This window comes from Bos indicus x Bos taurus, chromosome 7 (assembly GCF_003369695.1).
Source record: "Bos indicus x Bos taurus breed Angus x Brahman F1 hybrid chromosome 7, Bos_hybrid_MaternalHap_v2.0, whole genome shotgun sequence".
In the NCBI taxonomy this organism is placed as follows: Eukaryota; Metazoa; Chordata; class Mammalia; order Artiodactyla; family Bovidae; genus Bos; species Bos indicus x Bos taurus.
In genome coordinates this window covers 53,633,125-53,658,565 of record NC_040082.1, presented here as the reverse complement: position 1 = coordinate 53,658,565, position 25,441 = coordinate 53,633,125, and the positions used below count along the sequence as shown (strand labels likewise).

Below are 25,441 nucleotides of genomic sequence, written 5' to 3'. Positions count from 1 at the left end.
ATTCTAACCAGTAGACCACCAGGTAATTTCTACTAGCCCTCCTGTGCTTTGATTTTTCAAGGATGTGTCTGGACTACCACAACACTGTTGCTTTGTTTTGTTTTGTTTTTAATTTCATAAGATTGAGCAAATAGATCACTCAAGTCCGTCTCATATCTCACAGTTAAAGGACTGGCTGATTTTATAGAGTAGTACTTTTTAGGTGACCGGTTTATCTTTGTGTTCACAGCTACCTTAATACGTTTGAACTTTTCAGGAAATCCTCATAAAGGTTTGAAATAAACACAATCACCTTGGCATGTTCATAACTTGAGTGTGTTTCAATTTCCGGGAAAGGACAGAAAATGAGGAAGGGGAAATATAAACTTTGTAAATACTTAACCTTAGAGGAAATTGACTTGTATTTTGCCCCCTTGTAATCTTTTCCCTGAAATCGACTCCCACAAAGGAAGGATCGGTAGCAGAGTGTGAGAGTGCAAAGGACAGAACGGCGGTGAAAGCGTTAACTGGGCTGGGTAAGGCGATCCCTGAAAAGAGTTAAGACTCGAGTTAAAGTTTTCAAAGCGGCGGCAGCAGCAGCTCCAGGAGAAACGGAAGCCGGTGGAGGGAGCCTGGCGGAGCATCGAGGACAGTGCTGAGCTGAACTCAGTCCCGGGTGGCAAGCTCAAGGTTAGTGGCCCCCCGCACACCTCCGCGTGCTGACATCTTTGGAGCTGTCTCAGGAGGCTGGGCGCCTTCTCCCAGCCTGGCTTGTCCTGTCTGCCTGACTCCACCAGTGGGGCCACCGGCTCGTGCCAACCCTCCCGCTACGGGTTCCCCTAAGCCCTGGAGCTGAGAGGGATCGGGACCTGTTCCCAAGCCACTTTCCTTAAGGGGGGCGGGGGGGGACTTCTCAGACATCCACAAGGAAACTGTTTCTGGAACAAGGGTAATTTTCAGAATACACACACACACAGGTACACACACACACACCTGTATGTACTGCCCCATCTTGGTTCTTGCAGGCTGTGACCACAATCCCAAATTCCTATCTGCTTCAGTTGAAACTGAGAAGTTGTCAAAGTAACAAAACAGGCTGTGCAACTTTATCGTGTGGGAGGGATAGTGTCTCTGAGGCTAAGATAATCAAGGTAAGAAGGCAAAAAAAAAAAAAAAAAAAAAGAGGTACGAAAAGAAAGAAAAAAACTTTCAAGCTCCACAGCCTGGAGTTGAGGCAAAACAATTTTTGAAAATTAGGTTCTCGTAGAAATTGTACATTGCTAGAACAAAATAAAGGGGGAAGATGTACTGTGAAGGACAGAATTCTACAACTACGGGAGATTCCCATACACTTATGTAAACAGCTTGTTATCAGCGTGATGCAGATAACAGATACACTTAAAGAAGGGAAAGAGAGAAAATAGCTTCAGAGAAATTACATCCTGAGGGGCCTTTCATTTGAGATCCAGACGGACTGCTGGAAGGCTTCATCCTTGGAGCCCTGGGTCAGTTCTGTCTCCCTTCTCCCGCCTTGCTCACGGAGAGGCAATGAGTAAGTTAGTCCGGCAAGCAGTCAGAAGCTGTATTGGCTGCTCCCTCGCATCCTCCAGCAGGCAGGAGTCGAGGTCTCTACCTGCTAGCACTGAATCAGAATGAGTCATCTGAAACTTGGGTGCGGAAACAAAGTCCCTGCGAACCGCCTTATGAGGCTCTGCCTCCTGTAGGTGGGATATACCTCTGAAAGCAGTCACGGTTTTTTCCCTCTTCCTTTCTCCTTCAGACAAGCGGGCATCCTGACGCTCTCAAGAAGCCCCGTCTCTGCCCCACTGGCTCAGCTGACCCGACCATGTGGACTCTGCCCCTCCAGGTCAGGACTGGAGTTTTAAAATAAAATGGATGACGTGACGTTACTTGATCTTCTGGAGTGCCCCGTGTGCCTTGAAAAGCTCGATGTCACCGCCAAAGTTCTCCCTTGCCAGCACACCTTCTGTAAGCCATGTCTCCAGAGGATTTTCAAGGCCCACAAGGAGCTGCGGTGCCCCGAGTGCAGGACCCTGGTGTTCTGCAGCATCGAGGCGCTGCCGGCCAACCTGCTGCTCGTGCGCCTTCTGGACGGCGTGCGGGCCGGACAGAGCTCCGGGAGAGGGGGGTCCTTCCGCCGGCCCGGGGTGCTGACCCCACAGGACGGCAGGAGGAGCAGGACTCACCCCAGAGGTCCGCAGTGCAGTCCTTTCCGACTGGTGCCTAACGTCAGAATCCACATGGATGGGGTAAGAAAGATCTCTGTTCCTTCGTGTTTCCTTGGAGGTTGGGTTTGTGTGCGCCAGCAGTTGGGGCTTCTCTTCTTTTAGCTATGTTTCAAAGAGCCGCTGCCGAGGATTCCCTGAGGATAAGTTTCTGTGGGTGGTGATTGTCGTACTGAGACTCAGTGGAACCCTGAGCCTATCCAGTCCAATCAGGAACTCTTAAAATTCTTAAAGCTACCCAGGTCCTCCCTGCTTGTAGTCCAGAAGGTGGTGGAACATGGAAAGCCTTCTTGATTGTTTATTTATTTATGTGTTTGTTTTTGACTGCACTGGGTCTTCCTTATGGTGCGGAAGCTTCTCATTGCAGTGGCTTCTCTTGTTTGGAAGCGGGAGCTATAGAGCCTCGCTCAGTAGTTGTGGTGCACAGCTTAGTTACTACTGGCATGTGGGATCTTCCATGACCAGGGATCGAACCCATGTCCCCTGAATTGGCAGGTGGATTCCTAACCACTGGACCACCCGGGAAGTCCTTTGATTATATTCTTGGTACCAGGGCATGGGAAATGCACAGAGGATGAGAAAAAGAAAAACAAATCCAACTGCTTGTCGCTTTTGCGATCTCAAAGAAGTTACTAAATGTCAGGTTTTGTTTGCATTTTACCCAAGTCCCTCTTTCCACTCCCAGTCATAAAGTGCCATGATGACAATGCTCATTCACAATCACTCAAAGTTATCAAGACACTGGACACATAAAGTTCGATCGGGAAGGAAGCATATATGTGGGTGGAGTGACTGACAGGAAAGGCTGGGCTGTGAAGTACAACTGACATGTACAGGAGCCCCGAAGATGTGTCTTATTTTACAAAATGAATAAAGCATACAGAAAATGCACATCAGAGCCTGCCATGAAAAATGAAGCGCCTCAGGCGAGCCGCAAGAGATCACCCAGTAACGCGTTTGTGTTTCGACAACGTGAATCGTCCTGTCCAGCCTTGTGGGCACATCCTTGACACTTTATATGATCTGACTGTGAGCCTCATTCTGAGAAGCTGGGGAAGGGGATAACTTGAGAGAAGATCATGGTCCTGTGGCTACAGGAGGATTATTGGCTGTCACCCCCAGAGTCAGTGTGTCCAAGTGGGCATGGCACGCCATGGCCTGGGTGGTTGGCATACTCAGAAATTCTGTGAAGTGCCATGTAAAGCAAGCTTTAACCCTGGCAGCTAACCACGACTTTAACCATGACTCCCCACTGTGAAGAGCAGCAGAGGGAGGGAGGGTCTTCCCTGGACTCCTTCCAAGGAGAATAGGCTCGGGTGTGCATTCAGAACAAGTTTCTAAAATGTTCTTCTCAACAGCCTATTACTCCTTGGGCTCCCTGCACCCTTAAGCCACCCATGCAGCAGGGTAGTGTGGAAACTTTCCAAAAGGAGAGCAGGAAGAAACCAGGCTTCAGTGTGATTTCTTCACAGCAGACTTTTTACTGCCATTGTGCCTGTGTGTGAGAACACATTCCACAAAAGGGCTTGGTGCCCTCCTTTAAGGCTCCTTATTAGCCCCAGGTCTAGTCATCAATCAGAATCCACAGGCTTGGAAGAGGAGGGGTAGGGGCGCAAGCTTTCCCAGGCAGACTGTGTTTACAGAGCATCAGGCTGAACCTCGGGTCAGCAGATCTCCCTTTGAATTCCTGAGACCCAGCAACCTCTCTCCTCCCTCACCCTGCAAAGTCTGACTTGCCTCCCCGCAGGGCGGAGTATCATCCATCACTCAGAGAGTGCTGGGAGACTGGGAGGAGGCAAGTCCCCTATCAACTTCGCATATTTTTGTTCATGCTTTCTTCTTTTTGATGTGGCTATGTTGCTAAGAAAAGGTAGCAACAGATGGAGCCACAGCTACCTACTTTTTGAACCACAGCGAATTCCCAGGTCCCTCCTGGCATGGGGAGCTATAGGAACTAGAGCTCTTATTCTCTTATAGGAATAAGAGACAGCCAGTAAGATCCTGCATGTCCCTGGAAGTCTTTCCCAAGGACCCATCGCTTCAGACCAAGGGGCCGGTGACGGGGTTGTGCCCATCCTCCGAGCTGCACTGGACCGAGTCCTGCCATGAGGCTAAAACAAACCAAGCCATCGAGGGTACCTGCTTTCCAGCAGCACCTGGTTTAGTGAAGATGCTCTGTGAGAGGGCAGAGCCGGGGGCCACTCCACACCCTCACCCATTTCCTCCCTTTCCTGAGCACACCTTTCTCCGTGTGGCTCATCTCTCTCAGTGGGGATGTGAACAAACTATTCCTGGATGTAAATACAGCTATAATTCTGCATCCTGTTTTACTCCCCCCAGTTGTAGCTGCCTCTCCTGAAGTGTGAAAGCAATGGTGCATCCCTGGGTTCAGACAATTGCAGATGATCTGAGAGTCTACACACTGTTCTGAGAGGCAGAAGTGTGGCCTTACATCCTCAGTCAAACCCTCATCAAGCTACTTGCCCTCTTGGCCTCAGTTTACCCAACCCAGTCAACTCTTAATATTTGCTACCCCTCTTCCTCCAGGATAGTGTAAACATTATCTTTACAACATACTCATATCACCTTAGAAAACCTATGCTGGGTAAATGCAAAGCATCATCATTATCATTCATTTAAGTTGACTATATGACTGTGGGCAAGCCACTTCAGCTTGCTGGGTCTCAATTTAAAATTCTGTAAAATGGGAAAATGTATTATAAGAGTGGAGAGCCATGGTGAGGCTTAACTAATGAGTGTTTTCAAGGCACTTTGAGATCCTTAGATGAAAGGCATTTGGAAGATCGTTATCGTAGTAAACATTATTATTGACTGTTTATTGTGCCCTGTCGTGCATGAGACATTCTACAAAACACAGCAGGAGTGATAGTCCTTGCAGGAGAGTGTAATAGGTGTTATTATTGAACTTGAGTCTACAAGGAGTCCAGGCCAGTATAATACTAAGTGTAAAGTACTCTACTAATAGGGCATAAACAACCTGTTGTCACTGGGTACCATTTTGCAAAATACCTCTTCCAGAGGACTCAGTGTTAAGGTGGCATTCTCAAAGAGTTAATTTAATTTCGTGTTCAGGAGCTTTTTAAGTCCAAAGTCTGTTCTGCTCACCTTGCGTCATCTAAAAAACAAGCTCATCGAGATCTTTCTGTTGGCTCAGAGAGGTCTGGTATGTTCTGTGCTAGCCAGTGTGCCAGGGTGGAACCAAGAGCCACACTTCATAGTGCCAACTCAAGAGAGAAAAAAAAAATAGTCCATTGTGCCTACCTGTCTAAAACCCTCCCAAGCCAGTTGTGTAAAAAGAAAGCTTGAGAAATGGCTGTAGGTTTCTATAGCAGGCAATTATTTCAAGCCAACACGTAAGACCAACAGACTCCTGGAGGACCCATGTCAGTGCTGATGTCACTGGTTCTTATTCCTTCCCATATTGTGGCCGAGCCAAAGGAACTTTGCAAGTCTTCGAGAAGATTATGGGCTTCTGAATTGCTGATCGCTCTTCCTCCTTCCTCCACTACCCTTTAATAGTATTTCTGATTTAGAACAGGCAGGAAAGCAGTGAAGCTAAAAACTTGAAAAGTTAGACTTTGAAAAAGCCAGAATTCAGATTCTGATTCTGCCTCTCGACAGTTGCATACTTTGGATGAACCTCAGGGCCAGCCTCCAATTCCCCTTCTGAAACCTGGAGATAATAGCAGTACCTACCTCTGAGGGTTGTTGCTGCTGCTAAGTCGCTTCAGTTGTGTCCGACTCTGTGCGACCCCATAGACAGCAGCCCACCAGGCTCCCCCGTCCCTGGGATTCTCCAGGCAAGAACACTGGAGTGGGTTGCCATTTCCTTCTCCAAAGCATGAAAGTGAAAAGTGAAAGGGAAGTCGCTCAGTCGTGTCCGACTCTTCACGACCCCATGGACTGTAGCCTACAAGGCTCCTCCGTCCATGGGATTTTCCAGGCAAGAGTACTGGAGTGGGTTGCCATTGCCTTCTCTGTTCTGAGGGTTGTTGGGGAGAAATAAATGAGACAGTTCATGTCACTTAGCTCGTAGCACGGTGATTGGTTCATATTATGTGCTCAATAAATTTTAGCTGGTATTGCTATTGTTATTAAAGCAACTCAAGACTTTCCACGCTAAATTATGCACCATCTCTCTTGTTAATTGAGTGTCCCCCAGAGATGGTCCTTGGTACCCTGATTTTTGGTTGGTATGTGTGTCTCCAAAGGATGTGAGGCCATAATTCACGTGTGTGATTCCTCCCAGCATGAGCTGGCTTGGCAGTTCATTTCCAAGACCCTTTAGGAGCTAGGAATGGATTCTAGGAGAAAACAATACTCGCCAGCTTCTCTTCCCCAAATGGCGAGCTCAGCAAAACACCATACACGGAGCAACAACCTGGTCCAGCTTCCCAGCATTGCCAATGCCTCATTAGCATCTGTCTTTCCTTTCCCCTGCATCTTTCAATCCCCAACACAAATGTCGCCGTCCTGGGTCTTGCAGGGCCAGACTCTCTCGCTTCTTTGTTAAACATCATGCCAACCACACACATTCCTATCTTGCTCGCCCTACCTCAGCAAGAACACACCTGCCACCTCCAGCACACAGACCAGGTGGTTGTGTCCTAGAAACTTCTTCAGCTGGTGTGGCAAGCAGTTGAGATGAAAAATGAGGTCAGAAGGCACAGGGGGGAACTGAGGCTGGGGAGAAACCAAAGGGCATCCAGGCCCTTTCCTGGGTCTCAGCTGCTGTGTCCTGCAGCAGTGCCGCGACACACATGGTCATCTCTGCTAAATTTGCAAGGCAGTTAAAACCATCCCAAGCCCTTGAAGATAGCAGGCAGATGGCACTGGGTCAGCGAGGCCTGGATGTGGCACGTGGAGGAGCCAAGTTTGAGAAGTCAGGAGACCCAGATAGTTCTCCGGCTCCTCCCACCTTTGCAAACCTTTGACAAAACCATATGGCTCCAAACTGACTTGACCCCTACCCTCTGTCGATATACCACCCTCTTCATTACAGTCCTCCCCATTTCACTGATTACTGTTTAAGGACTGTGGTCAAATAGAGCTGAGTTTGTGCTGGTATTCAATTACTTTTGAGCTGTGAGGCCTCAGGCAAATCACTTAACCTCTCTGATCCCCAGTTTCCATATTTGTGCAATGGTGATATTAATGGTATACATATGTCATAAGGTTACAAGAGATGATGTATGTAAAATGCTTAGTATACTATGGTAAATGTTAAGTAACAAAACAGCAACAGTAGAGGACAAAGTTTGGAGCTTTGGATTTGGAGCTCTTTGTACCCACACATAAACATACAGAGACCTCTGTTCAAAAATTAAGCAAAGGGGATAACAAAAGAAAAAGGGGTTCCTGACAAGACAAAACTAGGGACTTCCCTGGTGGTCCAGTCGTTAAGACTCCATGCTCCTAATGCAGGTGGCATGGGTTTGATCCCTGGTTGGAGAACTAAGATCCCACATACCAAGTGGTGTAACCCAAAAGCAAAGGGACAGAACTACAGTGATGAAGAAGTGTGGTTTTCAGTGGTGACCAGGGGTTATGGGTTGGGAGAGGATTTATAAAGGATAGCATGAGGGAGTTTTATGGGATGAAGGGACTATCCTGCATCCTGTTTGTGATGAAAGTTAAATGAATCTATGTATGTGTTAACATTCATATGAATATATGCCAAGAGGGGAAAAAGTCAATTTCATTGTATGCCAATGTTTAAAATAATATTTTTAAAAATGAAAGGAAGCTCTTGTACATTTCTTTGAGTCTCTACCTGATTTTCACCTGGCCTGCTCTGATGTCCCTTCATGTCTGTGTGTATTGGGTCAACGCTATTTTGGAGAAGGATTTTGCCATCATTTAAGCAATCAGGGTAATTCCTGCGGGTGGGCTTCTCTCTGTTTTAGCAAACTATTCTATTAACTGCTTCAGTTTTCTCATCAGTTAGAGGTATCTGGCCAGTAGACAAACAGCAGCGCATCCCCTGGTGGAGATGGCCCAAGCAGATGGCTGGGGCAGAAGGTTCTCCTTACTCAACCTCAATTATCCATCATGTGCACTGGGGCGTGTCACCTAAGGGATTAGTCAGTGCATATTTCATGTTGTTTCGATGCCTCTTAGGAAAGGTTGTCTGCCCATGTGTCCCTTCATACTATGAAGAGATTATGGAACAAGGGAAAGTGCTTGTTCAGCCCTTGACACGCAAAGAGCATCCCCACCTATCTCATTCCAGACGCCACTGCATAGCTTTTGGCTGAGCAGGGACCAGCTCACATATGGTTCTCTTCAATCTCAATATCTTCCCCCTTTTTCATTTATTTAATTTAATTTATTTTTATTATTTTATTTTGCCTTCTGGGACTTTGTTGAGGTGTGCAGGCTCTTCACTGGGCACGTAGGATTTCTCTAAGTTGCATCATGCAGGGGTTTTTTTGTGCTATCGAGCATGGGCTCTAGAACACCTAGGCTCAGTAGCTGTGGTGCTCAGGCTTAGTTGCCCTGTGGCATATAGGATTTTAGTTCCTGGACCAAGGATCAAACCTGTGTCCCCTGCATTGGAAGGCAGATTCTCAACCACTGGACCACCAGGGAAGTTCCTCTTTCTCATTTTCAAATCTATACTTATGTGTTAGACCTGTCTTTGACAAACTGTATTATGTAAGTGATTAATGGAGGTTCCATAAAGCTCCAGAGTCAAAGAAACCTGAGGTTGAAACAGAGTTAAACCTTTTTTCTTTGCTGCAGGACTTTTTCGTACTTTTAGTACTAAAGAATGGTGAATCTCCAAAGAGCAGACAATGATAAGAAACATTTCCCAAATTCCTGTGACAGTGGTAACCCTAAGACTTTTATTAGTGCCCTGAGTTATATGAATTGTCCACAGAACAAATTTTGGGAAATGTTGTCTCATATTAATGCAGAGATAGCTGAGCCCTCAAAGAGAATCCCTATTATAATTAGAGACTACTGATGCATTCCAAGAAGAGTTGTAGGCAAGTTTTTGTCGTTAGAAGATATTTTTGGAAAACTGTTTGAAACTTGCTACCACCAGTTTCTGCAGTATTTATTTAGCTTCTATCATTTTATTTTTTGGTCATGCCACACATCATATGGGGTCTTAGTTTACCCACCAGGGATCAAACCCACATCCCTTGCACTGGAAGTACAGAATCTTAACTGCTGGACCACCAACGAAGTCCCTTAGCTTCTGTCAGTAGTCAGCCATAGGTACTGTGGGAATCTACCCAACAAAGTAAAGATTCTACCTTCCCAGTGCTTACTGTCTGATGGTAAAACCAACTAATTAGATACGTGTATTAAGCATATGTGTATAAATATATACATACATATCCCTGATTTAAAGATATTATCTATTATAAGATACATTATTTAGTTATAGCCCTAAAGGGAATAAAAAAAGCACTACTATATTAGATGTTCACTGTAAGATACATCCAATTTTAGAAATGTGAAGATATGAAAAAAGGACTGTCTTACTGAAGAGTACATATTGTCTGATTCCATTTATATAAAATTCCAGAAATGGCAAACTATAGTGCTTTTTGGGTAATGCAAATGTTTTATGTGGTGTTATATAGGTTTGTCTAAATTCATCAAATCGTACACTTAAAAAGAGTACATTTTTGGTGTGTATATATATATATAACCCAATAAAGTGATTAAGACAAAGAAGTCTTAGACTCAAAAGATACTGGTTTATGAAAATGTCAGATGAGGAGGTGGTTCAGTTTAAGGGAAATGAAGTTTGTCTAAAAAAAGAAACTTCCTTTAAAAATATGGGCATTTTAATGGTAGGAAGGACACGGTCAGAGAATGAAAAGGCAGGGTCTAGTCTGGGCACGTGGGTGCTAGGAAAGATGGGATATCTTGAACAGAATGAAAGTTGGAAGAGAGGGAGAAAGAGATGGAGAGGAGTTGGCGTGACTGGTTATCTGCTTCAAAACCACCACTAGGAAGGCACATGTCAATTACTCTGTAATTAAGTCTCTCTGTGTCTACTTCCATGTAATCACGTGGCCTATGGGTTGTATCTACCTGATGGATTCAGAGCAGCCAAACAAGATATCTCTGCTCTGAACAGACGGCCAAGCTCCCTGGGTAAACTGAAGAGCAGTTTCCACTTCACTGGCAGACGGACCACTCTTTTTCATTGAAATGGTCAGGTTACCTGACAACCCCAGCATGCAGGAACACTAGCCAGCACATCCACAGCAAGGGGCAGAACACAGGGCAGGGAAAGACAAGTCTATTCGTCATGAGCTGCTTCCTGCAACTTGGGTCTGTGTCAGCTGCCAGGGTCACACTGTTCCCGATGCCTGGCTCAGAAGCCAGGGCATTCAACAGACTGCTTCTAAGTGCCTGCTACGTGCCAGGCTCCATCTTGAAAGCTCACACCTTTGAAAGCTCACAGCAGGAATGCTCATGGGCTCAGACTCCAGGACTCAAATAGCAGCTGAGTTCACTTTAGATCTCTGTCATTTTTCCAATCTTTTATCCAAGCAGCAGCACAACAGGCAACTTGTCCTGGGTCTGGGTCTGGGTCTCAGTACCATGCTTGGAGCACAAACCTACAGTCTGGTCCAGATTAGGAACCCTCAAATGTTTTTTGAATTAATTAATGAACACATTCACGTTTTTGGTAGACTTTATGGAGTCATGGAATAATAACCCCTCATAATGTGGAAATGAACTCTTCCTGAATTGAGCCATGACAAAGCTCTATGAGGAATGAGCAGCGTATTATATTAGGCATAAAGCCACGTGGTGAATGAAATATTCTGGAGGTGAATCACCTTATTAAATACCTTTTGGGGTGACAGACAGTACTGCCCAGAAAACATAGTGGGCCAAGTTCAAAACCACTTAGCTCATGAATTGTTAACCCTAAGAAGATAGGAAATGTGTCTCCATATATGACCAAATTCCTGTATCGGAATCCACAAATGCTATGTACTCCTCTGATGGTGGGAAAAATATTCATAGTGAGTTAATTTACACTTAGCCCCAGTGGCAGAAAAGACGAAACATCAGAAGAATTTGCCAACAAGTTATGTACTAAACTGGCCTGGCCTCCTCCATGAAGGAAGCAGCATTTCAGGTAGGAACATGGCTCCTACACCTCTCAGGCTGACCAACCTATGTCACACATGTATATAATATAGAGAGCATAAAACTGGCATTTTTAGCCCCTTTTGTGTGTGTAGGGCCATCGCATTAAGTATATTTATATTGTTGTGCACCCAGCACCACTATCCATCTGTCTCCAGAAGTTTTCATCATCCCATACTGAAACTCTGTACCAATTAATAGCTCCTCATTGCCTCCTGGTGTGTATGTGTAAGTGTGCGTGTGTGTGTGTGTGTGTGTGTGTGTGTGTAGATAGATTGACAAATAGATATTCACATGTATATTTTTTAACTTCTTTCTGGGTAAGAGGAATAAGTCTTTTAATATCATTTTTTAAATATATACTCTAATTTTCTGCTGCTTCTGACCTTAGACTTCCAATGAGATAAGCAAACAAGATAATGCTGTGATTCAGAACCAAGGCTCTTCATTCATGTGTACTGGCTGTATGCTTCTGGTCAAGTTATTTAGTAACTCTGAGCATCATTGTTACAAGATGAAAATAGGAATCTTAGCTCCTAGGGTTCTTGGGAGGATTCAATGAGGCAGTTCCTGTAAAGTGCTTAGCACAGGGTCTGGATGAGGTAAGCTCCTGCTAAGGGTGAGCTGTCTGCTCGCACTCATCTGGGTAGGTTAACTTGTAAAGCACTACCACGCTTATTGCGGTCAGCCTGCTATTTTACTGCATTGAAGACATGGGGGTAACTGTGATCGTGGCTTCATTTGGAGGATAAGTCAAGACAATTCTTGTAAAGTTCTTAGCACAGGGCGTGACACACAGTACTTCTTGATAATAATTGTGAGGCATTGTTATTATTTCCTATGCCTCATTCAATCAGCAAGCATATACAGGATGCCTTTTATGAGTAAGACCCAATGCCAGGCTCTAGTGAAGAACAAAAGCAAATAATATATGATTCTTATTAACATGTAGACATGGAATAGACCCAGGAAAACTGAGTAATTCACCAAAATGGCTGAAACCCTGCTTTAAAGAGCTCATGGACTTTGGGGAGGCAGCCACGTAAGGTAATAATTACGAGGCAGATAATAAGTGTTAAAACAGAGGACTTACTGTGTCAGGCACTGGGTAAAGCACTCTGTACTACAGAATCTACAGAATCTCATTTAACTCTACAAATCTGAGTTGACTGTTCCCGTTTTGTCTACTTCACACATACGAGGTTTGTGCTCAAGAAGAGCTCATATACGAAAACACAATGGGAGAAAACGGGTGCAGATCAAAATTGAGCATTCCTGTGCTTGTGTTCAGGGCAGTTGTTGAGGTTGCATTTTATTTTATTTTTTTAATGCAGCTTGTTGTCTAGTTGTGTCTGACTCTTTGCAATCCCATGAACTGTAGCCCACCAGGTTCCTCTGTCCATGGGATTCTCCAGGCAAGAATACTGGAGTGGGTTGCCATTTCCTTCTCCAGGGGATCTTCCTGACCCAGGGATTAAACCCTCATCTCTTGCGTTGGCAGGCGGATTCTTTACCACTGAGCCACCAGGGAAGACTTAAATGCAGCTAGTCTTTGTTTGTTTTTAATTTTATTTATTTCTTTACTTGGCTGCACTGGGTTTTAGTTGTGGCACTTGGGGTTTTTAGCTGCTGCATGTGAACACTTTAGATGTGGTATGTGGGGTCTAGTTCCCTGATCAGGGATTGAACTCCAGACCCTGCATTGGGAGTGTGGAGTCTTAGCCACCGGACCACCAGGGAAGTCCCTGCAGCTAGTCTTATTCTTGACCATTCACAGCAACCCATGACACTGAGGACTGCAAACCTCAAAATACACTGAGAGGCACGTACACTGGGTGGGGAGCCCTGGCATCATGGTCCCCACACCGCTGGTTTGAAAAAATATGCCTTTTGGCTGCCATTCACACTCACAACATGGAAAGGCAAGAGGACTGATGAGAGAGCTTGGATTATTCACTGTTAATCTTCCTTGAGAAGCTAAGGAGAAAGAAGACAAATATTTCCCAGAGTGCCTGACGCAAACCACCCCCGTTTAAGGGTATCAGCCACCTGCCAGTGTTGGAGAAGGCAAGTGTGGAACCACTTGCCTAACTGGAAAATTGGTCCACATAGTCAGCTGCAGCCCATCCTCCCATCTCAGTGTCCCCTTCGCTCCTCCAGAAAGTCAGCCCTCTGTCCCAAATCCCAAGCCAGTCGGCTGCAGGTTCCTCAGGCTCTCCGAGACTACCCTCCAGCCTGCCAGCATATGTAAACTCCTGAGGTTAAGGAGGTGTCTTGTCTTCTCTGTACCCAGCAGAGTGCCTGAAATGCAACCAGAATTCAATAAATATTGAAGTACTGAATACGTAGTGTTGGTGATAATGCAAGAAACTGCAGTTAGATTCAGCATCTTTAAGGCCCTGGTGTTTTCACCTGGGACAAGAGGAAAGGAGACATCCCCACTATCTCATCCCCCGGATCCCTTTCAGCCCCTGTCTTGTTGACCAGGGTGTTTCTTGACTCAAGGCCAGGTGTGTTAGGAATGGCACATAAGTGCTTGCAGGGGATTCAGAGGTGAAAAAAAGAAGTCAGACCAGTATGGAGCCAGATAGAGAGAACACCAAAACTGGCAAGTGCGTTCCTCTGAGCAGGTTCCCCTGGTTTTGCACAATTAAGGATGATATCGCCACACACATAGGAGTATTTTAATTGGTTGCCAAGGCAATGCGGCAGAGTCAGTGGGCATGAAGCAGGAATAGATCTCTGCAGAGCTGTGCTCAGGAAGGGTGCTTGGCTGTGACATTAACGAGCTGCCTGGATAGGAGAAAGGCAGGGCTGCCATAAATCTTATTTGGGGCTTTTCTTCAGTATATGAAAATGGTAGAGAAAGGGAGGGGCAAAAGAGAAAACTTCTCTTTCTGGCCCTCTGGAGAAGCAGGAGAGGTAATCTTCTGGATTTCAAGTTTCTCCTCGGAGTGGTGAACTTTTGTGGATGAGAGAAATCCAAGGAGATTTGGTTGCATGCTGGAAGGAAGAAGGAATAGGATGATTGAAGAACAGAAGGAGATGACAGTGTTTTCTTCTTCTTGAGAGATCATAAAAAGGGCCCAGGATGCAGGAGCCTGTATTTTCACAAAAAGAACACTTTCTATCAACTCCTTTTACTTCCCTTTGTGTGAGCAAGGAAAAGAATTTGCTATTAAATACATTTCTTTTGGGGGCTTCCCAGGTGGCACTAGAGGTAAAATACCCGCCTGCAAATACAGGAGACATAACAGACACAAGTTCGGTCCCTGGTTGGGAAGATCCATGGGGAAGGCATGGCAACCCACTCCAGCATTCTTGCCTGGGAAATCCCAGGCACAGAGGAGCCTGGCTGCCTACAGCCCATGGAGTCACAAAGAGTTGGACATGACTGAAGTGCTTAGCATGCATGCATGTTTCTATTTACTTTTTTATTTTCTTAAGTTTTTGAATAACTAAGATTTTTTTTTTTCACAATCATAGAACTTTGTGGTTGAGACAGGTCCTGGGTTTTCTAACTTCTCTGTTTTACTTGCTGTCTGTCCCACAACCTAGAGAATCAGGCAAATTCCATCACATGGAATGCTCGTCCTGATGGCCTGGGCAAGGAGGGTGGGACCAGAAGAGAGAGAAGCCAGAAGGGAGGTGGACATTTCTCATTAGCACCTTAATAAGTATGACCATCACGCAGCACACACCATGTGCCAGACACTGTGAAATAAGTATGATTTTCTTGAATTCTCCCAACAACCTCTGGAAGTCCATGATGTTTTCTCATTTTACGGATGAAAGAAGAGGCAGGATTTGAACCAGGTTTGCCTACATCCAACGACTGGGCTCTTAACAAGATCAGTTAGGGTGTCCAGAACAAGCATGATGCTCCCTTGGCACCTCAGGGAGCCCTGCACCATCTGCCATTGCCGGCCACTTTCTGTTGGCACCAACACCACCATTCTAATATGGTTGATAGACTTCCGGAGTACGAGGTAATCTCTAACCAATCCAGCTCCGTGTGCATGATATGCTGTGTCTTAACTGGATGCCACTTGGTCATAAATTGAAGGGTTTAAGTAGTAGAAATGAGTCTAAGTGAGGGGATAGAGAGGGAGACAAGAGAGGAGGAAATGGAGTCAGAGAAAAGAGAAAGGTAGGGATAGAGAAAGGCAGAAAAGATGCATGGGAGATGTAGACAGGGGCGACAGAAACCAGGAAGGAAGGAGGAGGAAAGGCAGAAGCTGGTCAAGGCAACAAGTGTGTGGGAGTAGCGGGGCTGGGGGGGCAACCTGGGGGAGATATGTTATCAGGAGACATGTCAGGCTTTGATCCAAAGCTGGTCTGCTTTTCTTGAAGTTAAACAGAGTTAGAACAAAATATTTATGCTCCATTCCTTTCAGAAACCTGTCATCAGGACAGGCAAAATGGTCTATTATAGGTGGGGAAAAATAGAGCCTGAAATTCAGGAAAGTCAGCTTTTAATCCTGGCTTAGCTGAGAACCACCCTGTGACATGAAATGTATCCGAGTGCTTATTAAATGTTAGCAGTTACTATGGTTAAAGAAAAAGTCAGATTCTCTGAGTCTCTGAATTCCGCTGTATCACAGATTTTACAGAATATGGAAATGATTCAGAAGTATTTGCATTTATGTTTTAAAGAAAAAGATGCATAAATTTCTCCCTTTTCAAGGCTTCTCTGGTGGTTCAGTGGTGAAGAATCCACCTGCTGATGCAGGAGGCGCTGGTTCAATCCCTGGCTCAGGAAGCTCCCCTGGAGAAAGAAATGGCAACCCACTCCAATATTGTTGCCTGGGAAATCCCATGGACAGAGGAGCCTGGCAGGCTACAGTCCATGGGGTTGCAAAAGAGTTGGACACAACTTGCACATTGTTGCAAGTGGCAAAATTTCATTCTTTTTCCTAGCTGAATAATATTCCATTGTATATATGTACAGCACATCTTCATTCATTCACCTGTTGATGAGCACTTGGGTTGCTTCCATATCTTGGCAAGTGTAAATAGTGCTGCTCTGAATACTGGGGTGCATGTATCTTTTCAAATGGGAGGTTTGGGCGTTTTTCACATGTATGCCAGGAACGGACTTGCTGCAGCTTGTGGTAGCTCTATTTTCAGGTTCTTGAGGAACCTCCACACTGTTCTCCACAGCAGCTACACAAATTTACATTCCTACATGTTGGCGATTTTTGTTATTGTTTAGTATTAGTATTGCCCCTGTCTTTGCATAGTTGTCCATCTTATTCTACTGGGAGCGCCTGGTCCAGAATCCAGTTGCCTTTTGCTTAAACTATCTAAAAAGTAAACAGTTCTGTCTCATGAAAGATCTCTGAAGTATCTCCACACTGGAATTTCAGGAAGCAATGACACAGTCTTAGAGAATGTCTCTTGAGATCTCTTCCAGTAAAGAGCCTCCAGCCATAATAAACCTTGCTAATCAATACTGTAACAGGAATGCTACTCTTGAAAGCACTATGGAAGACAAATATTTTTTATTCTGTACATTTGGGAAGAAACATGTAACATTATGTGGGTGCAAGATATGTGTGTTAGTCGCTCAGTTGTGTCCGACTCTTTGCAACCCCATGGACTGTAGCTGTCCAGGCTCCTCTGTCCATGGAATTCTCCATGCAAGGATACTAGAGTAGGTTGCCATTCCCTTCTGCAGGGAATCTTCCTGACCCAGGGATCGAACCTGGGTCTTTTGCTTTGCAGGCAGATTCCTTACCATCTGAGCCACCAAGGAAGCAAGGTAGGTTAATGGTATAAACTAAACTCAATGAAAGGAAAAAATGCTACATTGCAGTAGTAATACCCCTAGCAGGTACTCGTTACACAATTATATATTGCGTGTTCTCACTATGTACCAGCAGAAAACTAGACAGCAGGATATAACCATGAACAAGATAGACATAAAATGTATGCTCTACTGGGATCGATGAACAAAAAAGCCATGGTCTTAGTTAGGTTCCCCCGGGAATCAGACTCTGACATGAGAGTTGAGTGCTCACAGATCATTTGGGATGTGTGAGGACATTGATCAGGGCGTGGGGACCTCATACAGGAGAGGGAGGTGACTAGTTAAGGTGTGTTTTGAAGCCACTCACCACAATGGGTTACTGATGCTTAACCCTTTGGAAAAACTGTGGGAAACAGTGTAAAACTCAGACCTTAGAATTACTGTGGCCAAGAGGTGAGAGATCTGGGGCGTTTAAACCCCTATACCTGTCAGTCATTGGTTAAGAGCTACCCCAAGGGGCACAGTATGTTCTAGAAGCTCAAAGCAAGTCTTCCAACAGAACTGCAGGTGCTGGCTATTGGAAGTGAAGCTGAATTGCACAGAAATGGGAATGGGACCTGAGAAGATAAAGGCAGAGCACTAACTGTGTCACTTACACACACACGAAATAACCAAGATAATCACAAATTGTGCTAAGTGTCTGCTGTATAAACTAACTTTTATCTATACAAGGATATGAAATAGAGGATGAAAGGGAAGATCCTTGATCAGGGGAGGCATTTGTGCCGAGATCTGAGTGATGAGAAGAACGCAGCTCTGTGATGAGGCAAGGATGGGTTCTAGTGATGGGGGACATCATGAGCCTGATCCCAGAAGGAACTCGCTGAGTTTGGGGAACTGACCGAACACCCACTTGGCTAAGGGATGATAAGCAGTGAGGTGAGAGGCATGAGAAAATGTTGCAAGGGAAGGTCTACGGGGACCAAGAAGCCATGGTCAAGAAGGGAACTTGGATCCTGGATACAATGAGAAAGACTAAAGCAGGGACGCCATCTGACCTGATTTTCAATTTAATATATCACTTTGGCTCTTGGGTGGGAAGTGAATTTCTGAGGAACAAGAATGGAAGTACTGGGTTGACCAAAAAGTTCATTTAGGATTTTCTGTATGATGTTATGGAGAAACCCAAGTGAACTTTTTTGCCAATTGAATAGAAGATCAATTTCAAGTCTTCTGGATGTGTGATCTGGACTAAGATGGTATGTTTGATGGAGAAAAGTGGATGGGTTTGAGAATACACTTGGAAGTAGAAACAGTGGAACTTGATGGATTTGGGCATGCACACTGGACCCTTGATGTGTCACTGAAAACTCACTATGTGAAGCACTTCCATTTAATTCTTGCAACTTCTGTGTGAGGCAGATACCATTACCTTCATCCCATTTTACAGGTAGGGAGACTGAGGCTCAGAAAGAATAATTTGCTTAGGGTCTCACAGAGATCAAGAGACAAAGCTGGATGTAGTCATAGCTGGTGACTTTAAGGTGCTTTATGTCACATACCAAACCCCTCTTCCAACAACACAAGAGAAGACTCTACACATGGACATCACCAGATGGTCAACACTGAAATCAGATTGATTGTATTCTTTTCAGCCAAAGATGGAGAGGCTCTATACAGTCAGCAAAAACAAGACTGGGAGCTGACTGTGGCTCAGATCATGAACTCCTGTATGGTCTAAATCAAATCCATTATGACTATACAGTGAAGGTGAGAAAAAGATTTAAGGGACTAGATCTGACAGAGTGCCTGATGAACTATGGATGGAGTTTCATGACATTGTACAAGAGATAGGAATCAAGACCATCCCCAGGAAAAAGAAATTCAAAAAAGCAAAATGGCTGTCTGAGGAGGCATTACAAATAGCTGTGAAAAGAAGGGATGTAAAAAGCAATGGAGAAAAGGAAAGATATAAGCATCTGAATGCAGAGTTCCAAAGAATAGCAAGGAGCGATAAGAAAGCCTTCCTCAGTGATCAGTGCAAAGAAATAGAGGAAAACAATAGAATGGGAAAGACTAGAAATCTCCTCAAGAAAATTAAGAGATATGAAGGGAACATTTCATGCAAAGATGGGCTCAATAAATGACAGAAATGGTATGGACCTAACAGAAACAGAAGATATTAAGAAGAGGTGGCAAGAATACACCGAAAAACTGTACAAAAAAGATCTTCACGACCCAGATAATCACGATGGTGTGATCACTCACCTAGAGCGAGAGATCCTGGAGTGTGAAGTCAAGTGGGCCTTAGGAAGCATCACTACGAACAAAGCTAGTGGAGGTGATGGAATTCCAGTTGAGCTATTTCAAATCCTGGAAGATGATGATGTTAAAGTGCTGCACTCAATATGCCAGCAAACTTGGACAACTCAGCAGTGGCCACAGGACTAGAAAAGGGCAGTTTTCATTCCAATCCCAAAGAAAGGCAATGCCAAAGAATGCTCAAACTACTGCACAATTGCACTCATCTCACATGCTAGTAAAGTAATGCTCAAAATTCTCCAAGCCAGGCTTCAGCAATATGTGAACTGTGAACTTCCAGATATTCAAGCTGGTTTTAGAAAAGGCAGAGAAACCAGAGATCAAATTGCCAACATCTGATGAATCATTGAAAAAGCAAGAGAGTTCCAGAAAAACATCTATTTCTGCTTTATTGTCTATGCCAAAGCCTTTGACTGTGTGGATCAAAATAAACTGTGAAAAATTCTGAAAGAGATGGGAATACCAGACCACCTGACCTGCCTCTTGAGAAACCTATATGCAGGTCAGGAAGCAACAGTCAGACCTGGACATGGAACAACAGACTGGTTCCGAATAGGAAAAGTACATCAAGGCTGTATATTGTCACCCTGCTTATTTAACTTATATGTAGAGTACATTATGAGAGACACTGGGCTGGATGAAGCACAAGCTGGAATCAAGATTGCTGGGAGAAATAGCAATCACCTCAGATATGCAGATGACACCACCCTTATGGCAGAAAGTGAAGAACTAAAGAGCCTGTTGATGAAAGTGAAAGAGGAGAGGGAAAAAATTGGCTTAAAACTCAACATTCAGAAAACTAAGATCATGGCATCCAGTCCCATCACTTCATGGCAAATGGATGGGGAAACAGTGGAAACAGTGGCTGACTATTTTTCTGGGTTCCAAAATCACTGCAGATGGTGATTACAGCCATGAAATTAAAAGATGCTTACTCCTTGGAAGGAAAGTTATGACCAACCTAGACAGCATATTAAAAAGCAGAGACATTACTTTGTCCACAAAGGTCCGTCTAGTCAAGGCTATGGTTTTTCCAGTGGTCATGTATGGATGTGAGAGTTGGACTATAAAGAAAGCTGAGCACAGAAGAATTGATGCTTTTGAACTGTGGTGTTAGAGAAGACTCTTGAGAGTCCCTTGAACTGCAAGGAGATCCAACCAGTCCATCCTAAAGGAGATCAGTCCTGGGTGTTCATTGGAAGGACTGATGTTGAAGCTGCAACTCCAATACTTTGGCCACCTGATGCAAAAATCTGACTTTTTTGAAAAGATCCTGATGCTGGGAACGATTGAGGGCAGGAGGAGAAGGGGACGACAGAGGATGAGATGGTTGGATGGCATCACCGAATCAATGGACATGGGTTTGGGTAAACTCCTGGAGTTGGTGATGGACAGGAAGGCCTGGTGTGCTGTGGTTCATGGGGTCGCAAAGAGTCGGACACGACTGAGTGACTGAACTGAACTGACTGTCACATTAAACCCAAGAAGAGGTGGGGATCAGCCCCGTGTCCCCCTGTCTGAACGTGTCCTTGGTCAGTGGTATTGACTGGCAGAACGTCAGTCAGGCAGAGGGAAAAGCACAGGCGTTAAAGCCAAAAGATTTGAGTCTGATCCTAGCTCTTTCACTGGCTGGCTGTCACTAAAACTCTCTGAGCCTCAGTTTCCTCCTCAGTAAGTCAGCTTCGTCTTTTCAAATGGTTGTTTTTATTTAATTTTATTGATGTATAGTTGATTTACAATGTTGTGTCAAATGGCTGTTCTTTATATTAAATGAAGGACGGGGAGCCTAGCGTGCTGCAGTTCATGGGGTCGCAAAGAGTCGGACACAACTTAGCAACTGAACAATAACAACAAAGTGAATCACTGGGTTGTCCAGAGCCAACTCAGACCAGCTCCCTGGGTGCCTCCAGCCAGGAGCAGAATTGGGGCCACATCAGGCTTGCATCCTTAGGCGCTGTTTCAGGAGACTTGACTCTGAGGACTCAGAAAGACAGATTCCTTTAGAGGAGAAACCCATCCAAACAAATTTCTCCCATGACTCTCCCTGAGGCCTGACTGAGACTGGGTGTTACATAAAAGGCGCTCTTAACCCAAGTTCATCTCAGGCTTTCTTTTTTAAAGAAAATGCCACCTTGTAAGGAATCATAACGCACAGGTGCTGAGAGCTGAAAAGGATCATAAGAAACTGCCTGCCACAGTGTCTTCCTATACAAATATGGAGTCTGAGGCTTAGCAAGAAGAAAAGACTAGCCAAGGCTACACAGTTTACCTGTGAATAGACACCAGGAGCAATGCCAGGCTTTCTGAATCTGGGCCTGAGCACCTTGTATTTTAACTGCCTTGCCTCTTGCCCAGGCCATTGTAATGAGTTTGCTGGACTTGGATTGGAGGCCTCCAAAACAGATTTCAGCATAAAGCACTCCTTTAGAAACGTGAGCACATTCAGATCACGTGTAGTGTTTTGCAGCGTGGCCTGGTAAGGGCACTTTGAGACCTCTGGCCCTCAGCTGCAGTTTGGGCTGAAAAGCATGTAAACATTTCCACAGTCTTACAGTTTACACCAATTTGGAGCCTCAGGAGGCAGTTTCTAAAGACTTGGGGGAAAGAACAAGGGACAAACTACACAGAGAGACATAGAGCAACACTGGATGGCAATGAAAGAAAAATCTTTCCTATGTGAAACAAAAGGTATGAAAGAGGTGAGCCTGGCATTGGCATCAAGGGGCTCAATTTCATGGATATTGTTCTCTGAAAGCCCTTTCTTATGCAACCATTTGCCTAATAGCAACCACTATTTTGGTTTTGTCTTTTAAACATTTTAAATTATTTCCAAAGAATAGAAAAGTGATTACTGGCTCAAAGGGGATGAATATTTTTGAGCCTCCTGATACATAATATTCATTTGCTTTCATCTGTGTTCGGCTGAACTCTTTTACTTGCAAGTGACAGAAACCCACCTCAAACGAGCTCAAACAGAAGTGGGAGTTTGTTAACTCATGAAACGGGAAGTTCAGAAAGCTGGTCTCAGGACCTCAAAGGACCCAGATTGTCTTGCCAGATCACTCCTATATCATAACTCCACTTCTTTCCCTATAATGGCATTATTCTCCCCAATTACAAATAACATTCTCTATAATATGGTTTTTCCTGTGGTCATGTATGGATGTGAGAGTTGGACTGTGAAGAAGGCTGAGCGCCAAAGAATTGATGCTTTTGAACTGTGGTGTTGGAGAAGACTCTTGAGAGTCCCTTGGACTGCAAGGAGATCCAAGCAGTCCATTCTGAAGGAGATCAGCCCTGGAATTTCTTTGGAAGGAATGATGCTAAAGCTGAAACTCCAGTACTTTGGCCACCTCATGTGAAGAGTTGACTCACTGGAAAAGACTCTGATGCTGGGAGGGATTGGGGGCAGAAGGAGAAGGGGACGACAGAGGATGAGATGACTGGATGGCATCACTGACTCGATGGACGTGGGTCTGGGTGAACTCCGGGAGTTGGTGATGGACAGGAGGCCTGGCGTGCTGCGATTCATGGGGTCGCAAAGAGTCGGACACAACTGAGCGACTGATCTGATCTGATCTGATCTGATAATGTGGATGGAAGAAGGTGCATCCCCCAGGGTTCTTAGTTGCAAACAAGAGAATCTATTGCAAATAATAATAGTAGTAGTAGTAATAGTGTACTTCCCTGGTGGTTCAGTGGTAAAGAATCCGCCTGCCAATGCAGAAGACTAGGGTTCTATCCCTGGGTCGGGAAGATGCCCTGGAGAAGGGCATGGCAACCCACTCCAGTATTCTTGCCTGGGAAATCCCATGGACAGAGGAGTCTAGCAGGCCATAGTCCATGGGATCACAAAGAGTCGGACCTGACTGAGCAACCAAACAACAACCAGGTGTAGAGGTAGTAGTAACAAAAGTAAGAAGAGGCAGGATTACTAAGTTCACAGAATTTCTGGAAAGGCTGCAAAGACTGACTTGAGGCCACTTTGCCAGGAACACCACCTCAAATGACCAAGTGCTGACTTCCAGGGCGGACCTTGCAGACACTGAACACTGAATCTCCCCCGCCCCCACCATGGCCTTTCTCCTTCTCCGGCAGTTGGAGGTCACCTTGGTGTTATCCCCACCACCTTCCCACAGAAGTGCAGATGAGCCTTCCCTGGGTGCCTTCTTGTGTCACTCACTCCCAATTTGAAGTCCAAGTCAGATTTCTGTCACTGACAGAGCCTGGCCCCTGGTGGAAAGTGGTACTGATAAAGCTGGCATTTACAGCTTCGTAATTTTGAGGCAGTTTCTCCCATGCACTAAAATTCATAAGGAGGGTGACTTTCTAAACATAGAAAGGGAGTTCAGATACATGGCACTCAAAAGAATCACGAACACATACTACAAGAAACGTGACAACAGACAGCTGAGAGTTACATCACTCTAGCTCCACAACCCCAGAAAGAAAAAAAATTCTTTTCCGACACCACCTTGCTCGGTGCCTGTGTGCATGAGCGCTCACTCAGTCGTGTCCAGCTCTTTGCCTGGCACATCGTAAATACCTGTTGGACTGAAATAATCCTGAAACTTTAACCAATAAGACCTGATTCCAAATCGCAAGACTCCTTTGTGTCTGATACTGACTAAACTAAGATGAAATTAAAGTCCTGTGTTCCCCTGGTTTCCTTGTATTTAAAGTATTTCTTCCCTGAACTTTTGTTTAAAGGTGGGCAGGCTGACATACCTTGTTTGTGTCTAATGTTCATGGCTGTCTGATTTCTTCTTGCAGAGGGAAAAAGGGGGATATAATAGTTCTGATAAATGGAAACCTGGCATTTTTACCAATGGAAGTCTGCTGAAATAGAAGATGAGATTCTTACCTAGGAAGAACATTAACAGCATGTAAAATTGCTATTGGCACTTAAAGATACATTAGTAGGGTCAAAACTGGGATCAAAAAGAGTCCAATAGGCAAGGCAGATGACAAATACAATTCTCAGTTTCATTGAAAACAAGGCAGGAAGTTAAAATGCAGTCCCTCAAAGAGCTTTCACAGGTAGCATGATATTTGATAGCAGCACGCCACTGATGGAAAATTTTATACAGATGCTGAAATTAGCTTTGCTAACACATCCTCCAACAGTGAGCATTACCCAGCTTTGACTCTTGGAAAGTTGCCTGTGGAGATAAAATGAAGAGGGTACACTGGTATGGTTTTTGAAGACAGTAGGATTTTTCAGGAACCACTGTATTCCTGCATCTGCGTCCATCCTTTTTTTTTTTTTTTTGCTTCATGTCAATTCAAAAGAGTGTAGTACGGAAAAATCCTTAGAGGTTATCTTTAGTTATCACTTGTGACAGTCTTTCCCTAATTTGGTAGTAGAAATTAGCACGTATTGAGTCATTAGAATTTTTTCATTTCTCAGGAAAGCTCACTGACTCTTCCCCAGACCATCCTGCCTCTTTCTCCCTGTGGGGAAGGAGGGAGCCAGAGAAAGAGATAACCTTTCAGAGGCAGATGAAGTAAACACTCAGAAAATCCTAGGTGCAGATAGGAAACTATTTCAGAATTCTCTGGAATGAAAGGAATCAAGACCCTAAAATACACGAATAATAATGGTGATTCACAGTTTAAAGAACTTTGTGATTTTGGTGTAAAGAATTCAAAGTCAGGGCATCTACTTAGTCTTGTCTTAGAACCACAGTGGTTTTATCATTTTAACTGCAGTTGCTGATTGAAGCCGTCAACTTATCAAGCATGAAAAGTTGGCCAAACCAGATGTCAACCTGAAATGTCAATTTTTATTACTACTGTTTAGACCAGCTTATCCAAGAAAATTTCCCTTGTGTCAATACAGTTTATCAGCTCTATGTGTGAGGATGTTTTCAGCTGCAATTTGCAAAACTCCTTGCCAAAAAAAAAAAAAAAATGGGAGAGAGTGACTAGAGGATGGGTTGTTTCATGGGGATTTGAAGAACAGATCTTAGGAGTGGCAGGGTTTGTGGGT

General features: G+C 44.6%; 1 protein-coding gene across 3 annotated transcripts in view; it reads left to right on the top strand.

The window, feature by feature from the left end:
- The first annotated feature begins 405 nt into the window (after positions 1-405).
- Positions 406-25,441, top strand: part of SH3RF2 (SH3 domain containing ring finger 2) — a 148,779-nt gene continuing 123,743 nt past the window's right edge. The window contains exons 1-2 of one of the 3 annotated variants that reach the window (XM_027546084.1): positions 406-669; positions 1,760-2,249. In XM_027546084.1, the coding sequence (XP_027401885.1) occupies positions 1,872-2,249 (378 nt within the window). In that variant the 5' untranslated portion in view covers positions 406-669; positions 1,760-1,871. Of the gene's footprint in view, positions 670-1,221; positions 2,250-25,441 lie in introns of those variants that run through there. The other 2 variants (XM_027546082.1, XM_027546083.1) reach the window with 2 other exon arrangements.